Source organism: Argentina silus (genome assembly GCF_951799395.1).
Source record: "Argentina silus genome assembly, chromosome: 1".
Classification (NCBI taxonomy): domain Eukaryota; kingdom Metazoa; phylum Chordata; class Actinopteri; order Argentiniformes; family Argentinidae; genus Argentina; species Argentina silus.
In genome coordinates this window covers 2,024,666-2,037,535 of record NC_139655.1, presented here as the reverse complement: position 1 = coordinate 2,037,535, position 12,870 = coordinate 2,024,666, and the positions used below count along the sequence as shown (strand labels likewise).

Sequence of the window (12,870 nt, the reverse complement as noted above, 5' to 3'; positions counted from 1 at the left end):
CTCTACCGGCGCCTAAAGTCTATTACACTGGAGAAGCCATCATGGCATTCATCAACTCTATAGCCATATATACCATTCCTCATTCCATTCATTCATTACAATGAGCCCGTCCTCCGATTACTACCTCCACCAGCCTCCCCTGCTTCATTCCCACAGCAGCATTACATGTAAGTTTATTATATTTACAACATAATATAGTTTTCCAAAGCTGAAACACAAATGTCCCAGAAATGTTCCCTCCCTACCATCAGGACATTTTATCTGCTTTACGTAACCCACTGGTGTATTTGGACATCTGCCAGTTACATAGTATAGGCAGTACTTTCGACTGGGGAATTTCTTTTGCTCAGAAGGGACAATAACTCCACAATGCAGTTACACAGTCCTCGCATTCTGTATGTTAACTTTAAAACTTACTTGTGCAAATCAAACAATTTCTATTGTATACATTTCTAAATACCGTATATTCACTACCTCCTAAAGGGGAACATTTTCTGAGATTGTAAAAATATGTTGTTTGCTGTTGTTTCTTGTTTTTCTCCTAGAGCTCCGTGAGGCATGGGCGTGTGTGGAGGAGCAACGCTGCTCCTTTGCCCCTCTCTCTGCCTCCTTCTCGTCTTGGCTTGTGGTTGCCATGGAGGCAGGGTCCTGGTTTTCCCTGAAGACGGCAGCCACTGGGTCAACATGGAGGTGATCCTCAGAGAGCTACACTCCAGGGGTCACGACCTCACCGTCCTGCGCTCCTCCAAGAGCTGGTACATCCCAGAGAGCTCCCCTCTCTACACCCCCGTCACCGTGACCCCGCCAGACGTCGGAGGCGGAGGCGGAGGAGGAGGAGGGGGAGGGGGGGACATCGGCCCCGACTTCTACGCCCTCCTGATGCAGCGCTCGCTGGAGCTGCGCAAGATGTACCCCCTCCGGCGCTTCCTGGAGCAGCAGAAGGACGTGGCGGCCATGTTGATGATGTTCCATGGCGGGGCGCTCCGGATGATCTCTGCCATCCTGGAGGAGTCCTCCCTCGTGGCCAAACTGAAGGCCTCTGACTTTGACCTGGTGCTCACTGACCCTGCTTTCCCCGCAGGGGTCCTTCTAGCCCAGTATCTGGGCTTGCCCATGGTCTACAATGTACGCTGGCTCAACGCGGGCGAGGCTCACATGGCCATCGCCCCCACGCCGCCCTCCTGTGTGCCCATGTACAACTCCCTGTTCCATGACCGCATGGGCTTCCTGCAGAGGACGGAGAACCTCCTGCGCTACGTGGCCAGCCTCCTCCAGGAGCGCCTGGTCATCCTGCCGCTCTACGGCGACCTGCTCCGGCGCCACTTCCCCCCCGGCGCCAACTTGCTCTCCATGCAGCGCTCGGCTGACGTGTGGCTGATGCGTGTGGACTTCGTCTTTGAGTTCCCGCGTCCCACCATGCCTAACGTGGTCTACGTTGGGGGGTTCCAGTGCCGCCCAGCCAAGCCTCTCCCTGCTGAACTGGAGGCCTTCATGGAGGGCTCTGGGGAGCACGGGGTGGTGGTCATGTCCTTGGGGACACTGGTGTCCGCCCTGCCCAGGGAGATGACTGAGGCCATCGCTGCAGTCTTCGCCCAGCTGCCCCAGAGGGTGGTGTGGAGGTACCTGGGCCAGAGGCCTTCCTCCCTGGGGAATAACACCCTGCTGCTGGACTGGCTCCCCCAGAATGACCTGCTGGGACACCCCAAGACCCGTGCCTTTGTGGCCCACGGAGGCACCAACGGCCTGTATGAGGCCATCTACCATGGGGTCCCTGTGCTGGGCCTCCCGCTCATCTTTGACCAGTTTGACAACATCCTCCGGCTGCAGGTGAGGGGGGCGGCCCAGGTGCTGGAGGCGGCCACTCTCACCGCAGAGGACTTCCTGGAGGCCATGACTGATGTCCTGGAGAAGCCCTCCTACCACCTCAACATGCAGAGGCTCTCCCGCCTGCATCGTGACCAACCCCTGTCCCCGATGGCGAGCGCCATCTTCTGGATCGAGTACGTCATGAGAAACAAAGGAGCAGCCCATCTGCGCACTGAGGCCTACAGCCTGCCCTGGTACTCCTACCACAGCCTGGACGTGGCAGCGCTGCTCCTGGCCCTCAGCGGGGCCCTTCTCTGGGCCTCGGTCTCGGTCTGCAGCCTGCTGTGCTGCAGGGGCTCCAGGAGGAAGACCACGGTGGAGTGAGTTCTTATTCTGTAGATGGAACACACCCATTTGAGGTTATTTTGGATCTTGTAGAAATGTAACTATACAGTTTGTTTATGCCACTGTGAAACTGCTGTCAAGCATTACAAAAATGGCTCAGATGATCCCCGCGATAAGACAGGATGAAGGTGTTTTAGAAATTTAAACAAGAGTGTGTTGACGGTTGCAATCGTTATCCTGTATTCAAAGGAAAAGTACACAATTCAAAACCAAGGACAAGCTCTTTCCATTTAAATGGTCCCAAGAGTAAGGAATTTATGAAAAATAAATTTATCATGCTGCAGTCTGGTCACATTTTAAAGGAAGGGTCCAGATGAGAGCAGTCAGACCTCTCTATGAAATCATGTTTTAAAAATACTGGCGAGCGTCATTGTCCCAGCATACCCATTCTCCTCAAACAATCAGAATTGTGCAGGGAGCTTTTTTCCTGGGCCGGAGCCAGATTGACTTGTTTGTGACTATATCGTACACTAAACCTTCATTTAACACACAACGATCAGTCAGGTTGTCATTCACCAAGTCAAACAAAAATAAAATAAATAAAATAAGTCCACTTTGTAGAAGTATCACAAAAGAAAGTCTGAATAAAGTTTTTCGTGTCAAGAGATGGAGCTGATTTGACTCTTTGTTTATCTCTAATCTCTGTCTGTCCGTCATTTCCTCCTCCAGTGGGGTCACTGATAATCTCATCACTGAGCTTCTGTTACCTCTGACCTGCCGGTTGACATGGAAATACACACGCACACAGACACACACACACACACACGGACACGCAAATGCACACACAGACACACACACACACACACACACACACACACACACACTCATTTGTAATCAGCATACCCCTCGCAGAAGGGAAATGTTTGACATTATCAAATCTATAACGATTGTCAATTATCCAACCCAAAAAAGATTCTGCAAGTGTTTCTGATTCATCACTGACCAGTTCATCATTGAAAGTGAAGAATCCTGTAGTATCCCCTGACCCCTGCCCCCACCCCTTCGCCACAAAAAAAATCCATGTCCTTCTCAATCATTCTCTCCTGTGTTGGGGAGTGAGGGAGAGAGAGTGTTTTTGTTCAGGAGGAGAAAGGCGTTCTCCTGCCTCAGGATGTTGCCCTTAAAGCTGAAGAAGTGTGTTTCCTGCCGAGGAAACGATCACAACATAGACAAGGCCCGGTTAAGACGCTGTGTTCCCCTCGCTCCGACGCTGTCTGTGCACAGGTCACCAAGCAGAGGGAACAGTTGTTCTGGGAAAAAGAAAATCGGTGTGGATTTTAGAACTGGTGGAGAGGTGAGTGAACAGACTCTTCAGAGAACATTTTCTAACGCATGTTCAAATTGATTTCCACGTAGTTGTTTTTGGCCTTAGTTGTGCTGTGAACGTCATGCACTTGTTGATATGCATGCATGAGACTCTGCACAAACTTATGTGCTTATGAAAACCAACTCACTTTCCATCATTATTTCCTCCAAGGTTTTCAAAAAGATTTCAATGTCTTAATGGATCCTATGCAGTCTTTGATGGCCTCCTACTGACGCAAGCAGTGAGCACCTGACTCCAGCTGCAGCAGCCAAATAACATGGACAGATCAGATGGCTACATGTACAATTTCATCAGAGGCGTCCTCCACAGTGCAGTAGTTATCATAGTCCTCTTTTCGACAGAGGGCTCAGCGTTTGTGAGTGTGAAAGAATATGGTCACAAATCAAGCAGCTCTGACATCAGCGGCGTTCTGTGGGTGTGGGTGTATCGATTCCTATGAGAGAGTGAAATAAAGCCCTATTGTGTCCGGTTTCCTGAGTAACGCATTTGAGGATCGCCCCTCACACAGGCACTCCAAGAGACCATGTCCAATGACAGCTGCAACCTCCCCCTGGACACAGACAGAGTTGGTCTCACCTACATCTACAGCTTGGCCTTCTCCTTGGGTCTCCCAGCCAACCTGCTGTCCCTCTGGGGACTGTACCAACTGGGTCGCTCTGGCGGGGGTGGCTGCCAGCTGGTCTACATCCTCAACTTGTTGCTCTCTGACCTCCTCCAGCTGCTCACCTTGCCCCTGTGGATCATTTACCTGCAGGGGGCGCACCACTGGCCCTATGGCCGCGCCGCCTGCGAGTTTGTGGGCTACGTCTTCTACGTCAATGTCTACGCCAGCGTGGCGTTCCTGTGCCTCATCGCGCTGGACCGCTGCCTGGCCATCGTGCACCCGTTGAGCAGCCGGGGCGTGCGGACGGTGCGGACCGCAGCCGTCTCGGGGGTGGTCGTTTGGACCCTGACCTTCCTGTTCTGTCTGGGGGGGCTGTTTCCGTCTGTGTTTGACTCAGACGGGCTGCTGTGTCTGGAACAGTACCCTGTCAGCGGTAGATACGCCCGCTTTAAGATCGCAACTGTTGTATTGGGTTTCCTGCTACCCTGTGGGATACTGGGGTGAGTGTAATCGTCTGGTTGTGTGTTTTGGTCTAGGGTTAGGTTTAACGATAGGGATATTTAACAAATATTGAACGATAACCCCATTCCATCAATTCCTCCATTCCATTTTTGCTCATAAGAATGTGTTGATGATGTGGTCACTGTTGGGCACACAATTCATTTAATTGGCCCTATACCTGTGTAGTAACAGTATAATTACTCTGTATGGTATAAACCCACTTGTGTAATAACACAAACCACCTAACTCCATATACCATGCAATTACCTAATTACTTTGTAACAGCATGTTATTATAATGTAGTTACATGTAATTACAGCATTACTACACAGGTGTAGGGGCAACTTCATGTAAGGTGTTACTGATTTATTCAGTGGACTCTTATATGACAAGGAGGCCAACTGCCAGAAATCACTATGTTGAAAAATAAATGTTTGTCCATAATAAAGATCAGTCCAATCAAACAATCTTATCTAAATGAATTCTAAATGCAAATTAGTTTTAACTGGATCTGTATCATTCTGCCCCTCTCCTTCAGCTACACCTCCGCACGCATCGGGGTGACCCTGAGGCGCTCCCCCTCCGTCTCCGACCACGAGCGCAACAAAATAACCGGAATCCTCGTCGTGATCACCGTGATCTTCATCCTTGTGTTCGGACCCTACCACCTGGTGGGGGGGTACAGGTTCGTGGCCCTGCTCCTAACAGACGAACCCTGCGGGTTGGAACGGTCCATTTTCCTCGTCTACCGCATCTGCTACGGCCTGACCAGCCTCAACACCCTGCTGGACCCCCTCTTCTACATCTTCCTGTGCCACGACGCCCGGCTGGAGCTGCGGAGGTCTCTGCCCTGTCTGGGGCGGGGTCACAGCGCCCCTAAGGAGGTCGCCCTGAGCCTCAGAGGACTTCCAGATCAGAGTGATAGCGTTTAATAAGACCGGCGTGAAGAACCATGTGTTTTTTAGTCGGAATCCAGCAGGGTTTTATTTTTTTATTTTTTTAAAGAGGACCGACATTGTTCCAGGTCATTTGAACAAGCGCTGCCTTGGCTTCCTCTACCTTTGGCTTCATAGCGTCCATTCGTCAGGCAAAAGGGTTGCAATAGTGCCACCCAGTGGGGAAAATGTGTGTGTGTGGCTGGCTGAGAGGCATGAAGCTTACTGTTGCATTAAAAACATGCTCAAATATGATGATGCCATACTTCATGTCTTGTTCCAGTGTCACAAAGCGGTCTTGCTCCGTTTCCTATATAACAGAGAGTCTCTGATAACCTGATAGGACCAGCCCGATCTCGCGATAGTTCTAGGCCTTCAACAACTAAATGAGCCCAACTAAATGAGCCTACTTTAAACGAAAAATAATATACGTTTACGTTGTATAACGTAAAATACATATGGGGGTGGTTTGGTGGTTCAGTTTGGTTTTCTCATTGTTTGAATGTTGATCCGATCACTTTGCATTGGTTTTGACCCACAACCCCAGGCTTCAATGAGGGGGGATGTCAGACTGATACTGGAAAATTAAACAGAATGGTGAACGTGGTTCGGTCAAGCCAAGTCTCTGAAACTACATGTGACAAATACATCTGATGTGACTGCCCTCCAACACAGTGCCACAGCTGCCTCCCTGCAGCCAGGTGAATACACCACAGCCAGGTGAACACACCACAGCCAGGTGAATGCTTGCAACGGGATACGAATGAGACAGAAACAGACGTTTGATGTGACGTTTTATTTGATAGTTTGCTTGTCCCTCACCACAGCCTCATTCATCATTTTCAACATTTCAGCCCCCTGTTTTCACAATTCACCTGACGTACTTTGCATACAGTAAATAAAGCATTTTCTCTTTCTTCCGTGGTCGAGATAATGGGTTGAATCAGATCGGCTTCAAAGCAGAGGTTTGAACAATGTGATGACTGTGCGAGCCTCAGTTCCTTGGTGCCTGGTGCATAGTCTATGCATCTGTGGCCTGTGGTTCAAGTTCACGTCGATCAGGGCTGGAGTGGGAAACATTCCGCTCTGTCAACTTCATATCATGCAAAATTTTACAGATCTATCGTATTTAGCTCCCTTTAATGGGTAGTGGGTAACTAATAGTATGCAAGTGCACATTCTGATTCATTTGCAGAGCAAAGCAGCTTGGGGAGCAATGCAAAAGCACAGGCATGTTCAGTTCCTGTGTGTGGAATAGTTCACATAACACTGATTCAAAACTGAATGGCTTTCTCATCACGGCCCATCAAAACTGGCGTCTGGACTAAGTTCGGGGCATGAGGAATGTGAAGACTCCTCCTTAATGGAATGGGAGTGCTCCTCCTCCCCTCCCTCCTCCCCCCCATCCTCCCTGAAGTCTGCCTCCCTCTGGCTGGAGGGGACGAAGAGGCTCCTCCCCCTCAGCAGAAACTCAGAGGTGCTGATTATGGTGCCGGCCGTGCTGCGTCGCCGTGACAACTCCCCCAGGTCCTCGACCAGCACGCTCTCCAGCACCGCGCCCAGAGACTGGCGGATCTTGCTGCACAGGTCCGGGCAGCTGAACACGTACAGGATGGGGTTGATCACACTGTTCAGGAAGGCTATGCTCGCTGTAATGGGCATGCCACGAGCTACTAGCCCCAGTAAGGAGGGCTGGTGGTGGACTACAGCCTCTAGTACGCTAAAGACGTGGTACGGCGCCCAGCACGCCACGAAGCTCACCACCACAGCCACCAACAGCCGCACGAAGCGGTAGGACCGGCGCTTGCCCCGACTGCGCCCCGCGAGGTTGATGGTCACCGTCACGTAGCTCCCTACGATGACCACCAGGGGGAGCAGGAAGGCCAGGAGGAGTTTGATCAGGGCCAGGGCCGTCTGACGCACCTGACACAGCCCTTTGAGGTCGATATCACCCGGAGGAAGGAACTGGGCGTAGTTATAGTAACACATGACCTTCCCGTTATGTCGGGGGATGGTGTCACGGAACAGGAAGAACGGGACGGTGCAGATCACGGCTGTCAGCCAGATGACCCCACACACCCTCCTGACCAGCCGCACGTTCCTGTGGTTCTGGGCCCACACGGGCCTCAGTACGACCAGACAGCGATCCAGAGAGATGGCTGCCAGGAGGAAGGCGCTCACAAACATGCTGAGGAAGAAGATGGAGGAGTGGAGGCGGCAGAAGGTGTTTCCCAGGGTCCAGGTGCTGCCTTGGGCCAGGAAGACGGTGAAGAAGGGCAGGGAGGCAGTGGCCAGGAGGTCCGAGGCGGCCAGGTTGAGGATCCAGATGCGGATGATGGAGCTGTGGACCTGCAGGCCGATGACCCCTAGGATGAGCAGGTTCTCCAGGATGCCCAGGGAGGAGACCAGGCCGTGGAGACAGACCGTGCCCAAGCTCAGGGCCCCGGCCCTGGCCGAGGAGTTGGAGGGCTCACTGGCGTTCACCATCTGCTGGATGAGTGGGCAGTAGACGGGGCTGCTGGACATGGTCATCTTTGGAAGCTCTCTGAACTCCCCCGTGAGATTCTGACGTGCCTACCGTCGGTCCCGAACTTGGCTGTATGCAGCTGTGCCCCACGATACTGAAAAGAGCCATGAGATCATGTCAGTTGTCAAAATTCATACAATATATTACAGGCCTACATTCTTTAATTGTCATGTTATTAAATGTAGTTTTTTTTGGTGTCACTAGATGTGAATGTGCATATTCTTTGCATATTGTGCATATGTGCATAATGACAGTTTTGTTTTTAAATGTTCCAGTATTACTATCTCAGTGTTTTGGGACACTGCTGACCACAAGGGGGTAGCAGAGAGCCTTGTAATTCTGATGGATGTATATGTATATATCCTCCTTCTCTATGGTGCTGGTTCTTGTTATCGTGAAGTGACAGTAGCTGTGTATTTGAAGATATAATCGGAACATTGGCCTATTTTTCTGCCCTTTTTAAAGAAACGTTATCTCACGAATCTGATATGATTGCGATGCTGTGCCACTTGTGGAGGGCACTGTATATGGTAGCCTCCTTCTGTATGGTGCTTGTTGATATTATCAAGCCACAGTAGCTGTGTGAAGTTTGAAGATATAATCTGACCACTGTTCCCTTTTTCTCTCTCTCTGAACAAGCTGTGCTCCGCGCGCTGTCATCTCAAACTGATAAGGGTAAATTGGCAAAATGCATACAATACATTACAGGCCTAAATATTTAATTGTCATGTCATTAAATGCAGTTTGTTGGTGTAGCTAGATGTGAATGTGCATAATGTTTGTGTACTGTCCATATGTGCATAACGAGGGTAATACTGGAACATTTGTCCAAAAAAAAAAAAAAAGTGTTTTGGGACACTGCCGATCACACGGGGGTAGCAAAGGGCCTTGTATTCTGATGGATGAACTGTGCCGTCCATAGATAGGGGGACTATGTATAAAAAAAAAGCGTTATCATTTCTGAATGGTGAAACCAATCTGAAAAAAAAAAACATTGCATTAAAGCTGAGAATCTCTACTTCAACCTCACAGTAATTGTTTGATTTCAAATCCAAACTGTTGGAGTATAGAGCTAAAAGAAGACAAAATGCTTCCTCCTTCCAATACTTGTGGAGGGCACTGTATATGGTAGCCTCCTTTTGTATGGTGTTGTTGTTATTATCTAGCCACAGTAGCTGTGTGAACTTTGAAGATATAATCCGATCACTGTTCTATTTTTCTCTCTTTAAAGAAACGTTGTATCACGAATCTGATCTGACTGCGGTGTTGCACCAACTAAAGTTTGCTTGAGCAAGCTGTGCTCCGCTGCTGTCATCTCAAACTGATGAGAGAAGGAGGAGGAGGGGGGGGGGGGGGGGATGGTGGTGGAGGCAGCTCACTTGAAAAAAGTGAGCCCCCCAGTCCTACTGTCTGGACTCGCACAGATTAAACAAACCTCTCAACACTTCCTTGATCTGATTCAGCACACTAAATAATTCATCTTTATAAAATATCTAAATGTTGAGCGCTTTGTTTGGCAAATGTTTGATTCATACAGATCCAAAAAACAGTCATATTTGCGCTGCTTAATATATCGCAATTTACAGTAAACTAACCCTAACCCTAAGAAGCAAATATTTTAACCAAAGCCATATCTAATGTAATATTTAACGTATATATATATAGTGAATCAGCTATACAGAGCAGTGTACAGGTAAACCATTATTTTACAATTAATATCATGTTTTGGTAGGATGCGGAACTGTCCACACGTTGTTAATAATTCGAACAGAAATCCACTTAGTTTCCTCGGTTAGGCTATTTTTATACATATACGCAACACAATTAAAGCATGTTACCTGAGTGTCTTCTCCAACGTGTGAAACAACAGCAATTCGAGTGTTGTATGGATCAACCTCAGTTGCGACTCAAGACGTGTTGCGCTGGTTTTGACAGAGGCACCTGCATTCCCGAATACAAGTGAGTTGAACCAGGGCGCAAAGACGAGCGATGCTCAAACAGACCAATGATGATTCCGTTGATGCTTTTTTTTTTTTTTTTTTTTTTTTTTTTTTTTTACATTTTACCCATCGTCCTAGAGTATATGATAAGCCTATATGGATGTAAGGATTTAACTTAATTGCAATATATCAGAATACCATAACTCAGTGGTGGAATTGCACATACTGTAAATTACAATGTAGGAAATATATATTTTGTTGGAATCGTAAATGGCAACAAAATGACTGCTCCTAATCCAACATGCAGTATACACTCACCGAGCGCTTATTAGAAACACTATAGTAATACTGGGAAGGGCCTCCCTTTGCTCTCAAAACAGCCTCAATTCTTCGTGGCATTGATTCCACAAGATGTTGGAAACATTCCTTTGAGATTCTGGTCCATGATGACATGATTGCATCACGCAATTCCTGCAGATCTTTCAGGTGCACTTTCAAGCTGTGAATCTCCCGTTCTACCACATCCCAAAGGTGTTCTATTGGATTCAGATCCGGTGACTGGGAAGGCCACTGGAGAACACTGAACTCATTGTCATGTTCATGAAACCAGTTTGAGACGACTTTTGTTTTGTGACATGGTGCATTACCATGAAGGGATGCACATGGTCAGCAACAACTCAAATAGGTTGTGGCATTCAAGCGATGATTGATTGGTATTAACGGGCCCAAAGTGTGCCAAGAAAACATTCCCCACACCATTACACCACCTCCACCATGAGAAGGTGTACAGGTGTTCCTAATAAAGTGTTAGGTGAGTGTACATCTTATGTAATATTTTACCATTTGCTTGGTTTTGACAAACTCATCAGTATTTTTGATGCGGTCCCTGCTCATTCTATTTCTGTGTGCACACCAACCTGTTTCTTGGTAGACTTGATGGGGACATTGCTGGTAAGGCTATATTTCAGACAAAAGGTAGTCTTGAGGACCTCGAAACAGTCAAACAACATACATTCCTAAAGCAACCTCTTGGTTTAGAAAATGTCCTCCTTGGTTTAGAAACTGTATGTGTTTTGCAGGCCTATGTGTCCATATACATTTTTATTTCTGACATTAAAAAAAAGTGCTTTGTTAATGTCATATATGATATAACTCAAAACATATTAAATGGAATCAAGGAGACCAGAATTTCTTATGTTTCAGAATTTAATTTAATCAAGGGCATGATACAAGATAGAATGATGTATCCCATGCGTATTCGTGGATCAGAGATTCTACACACAAGTATGTACTGTATGATACAGTATCATTTAGTTGATGGCTGACCTCACAGTGTATTATGTAGTGTGGTTAGTGAACACGGAAATACTGAAATGAAAACCACACCGTTTTCCTTACCACACTATTTCCTTACCGTATTTCCAATTTCCTGACTCGGCAGACACTTGGAAATAACCCCACACGAACTGGACATCTTACTTAACCTGTTCCCTCTGGAATGCGTGATGGCAACGCATAATAGTGACATCACATATCACCCTCGTTACACAATTAGAGTTATTGGTCCTGCGGAGCAGGATGTTCAAAGTCAGCTCGGCAATATATTTCATGTGCTCAGTTGGCTTTTGTTCATCTTCCTGTCGCTCTTTTGAATAGACACTTGTACATGAGTTGGACGGCGGCCATCAACGACTTGTGAAGTTATTGGTGCTGGGAACCTGGTGACAAGATGACTGGTATAAAAACATGGAATGACATCACAAAGGATCGTCTTGTTCAGCGGCTATGTGAGCTGAGAAGCACAGCAGGAATGCTGTGTGGCCATGCAAATGGTTACTGACCACTTTCTTCATGCTGCGCTGAGCCGATCACAGCTGTTATGGAGAAGTTGTGAATAGTGGGTTACACAGGTTTTTCCATAGTTCCTCTGTGTACTTCCTCATCCTTAGTCCACTCCGTCTGTGTGGCACCTAGAACTGTATTCTTCAGAGTGTATAATATAAGGTATACATTTAAAGCACAATAAAAGGAAAATTGCAGGAAAAGTTGCTTTTTTTTTTTACATTGTCTTCGTCTTGACAAACTAGGGTGTAAGGAATGTGTGGCGTGTCTGTTCTGAATGACACAGTGTTGTACCCATCACTGCCCACTCTGCTCAACACATTCTGCTGTGATACAATTCACTGATACACATACAGATACTGCCCCCCAGTGGACCGATCAGGAACTGCCACCTAATTGCAGTAAAAAAAAAGAAGAAGAAAGAAAGAAACCTGAGGTGTGAGACCAAACCTTCTGTAAGAAACTTAAGCAAATCACATCATACCAGTTGAGCTACTCTATTATTTTGTGTATAGAATAGAGAAGTGCTCTACAATCAATTGACCCTCATATACCATGCCATTTACTGCACTTTGGTATATTGATTTAGAAACAAAGATGACCATGAAATGCTACCATGTGCTGGAGCCTCAAGACATGTGGAAGTATGAGAAATGAGAGCAGGTCTAGCTGACAGGGCTGATGGTTGACGTGGCAATGCTGAACCTGTCAGCCTTATGAGCTGCTCAATGACAAAACAAAACATGGCTCAAAAACAGAGCAATATACAGCAACATATCCCAGTATGATGTAATATAATAATATATGCCATTTAGCTAACGCTTTTATCTAAAGCAACTTACATTGCAGTGAGTGCATACATTTCAGTATATATGGTCCCAGCAGGAATCAAACCCACAACCTAAGCGTTGTTAGCACCATGCTCCACCAATTGAGCCACAGAGGACCATATGTCAAGATGTCAACAAGGTGTCAACAGAGGA

General features: G+C 47.5%; 3 protein-coding genes across 3 annotated transcripts; 2 read left to right on the top strand and 1 right to left on the bottom strand.

Moving 5' to 3' along the window:
• Positions 1–558: 558 nt before the first annotated feature.
• On the top strand, positions 559–2,723 carry ugt5g1 (UDP glucuronosyltransferase 5 family, polypeptide G1; the record flags this gene model as incomplete). The annotated part of the gene is made up of 1 exon (XM_083682056.1): positions 559–2,723. One exon carries the CDS (start codon positions 559–561, stop codon positions 2,188–2,190), a length of 1,632 nt encoding a protein of 543 aa, XP_083538182.1. The 3' UTR covers positions 2,191–2,723.
• Positions 2,724–4,061: 1,338 nt separating this feature from the next.
• On the top strand, positions 4,062–5,802 carry LOC310809700 (G-protein coupled receptor 4; the record flags this gene model as incomplete). The annotated part of the gene is made up of 2 exons (XM_083677104.1): positions 4,062–4,642; positions 5,182–5,802. The coding sequence occupies 2 exons, from the start codon at positions 4,062–4,064 to the stop codon at positions 5,573–5,575; spliced, it is 975 nt and encodes a 324-aa protein (XP_083533230.1). The 3' UTR covers positions 5,576–5,802.
• A 1,072-nt stretch (positions 5,803–6,874) lies between these two features.
• Positions 6,875–10,038, bottom strand: LOC310813182 (prostaglandin D2 receptor 2-like; the record flags this gene model as incomplete). Its single annotated transcript, XM_083682045.1, has 2 exons — positions 9,944–10,038; positions 6,875–8,199 (listed from the first exon to the last, which is right to left on the bottom strand). The coding sequence occupies exon 2, from the start codon at positions 8,108–8,110 to the stop codon at positions 6,875–6,877; it is 1,236 nt and encodes a 411-aa protein (XP_083538171.1). The 5' UTR covers positions 8,111–8,199; positions 9,944–10,038.
• Between the last annotated feature and the right edge of the window lie 2,832 nt (positions 10,039–12,870).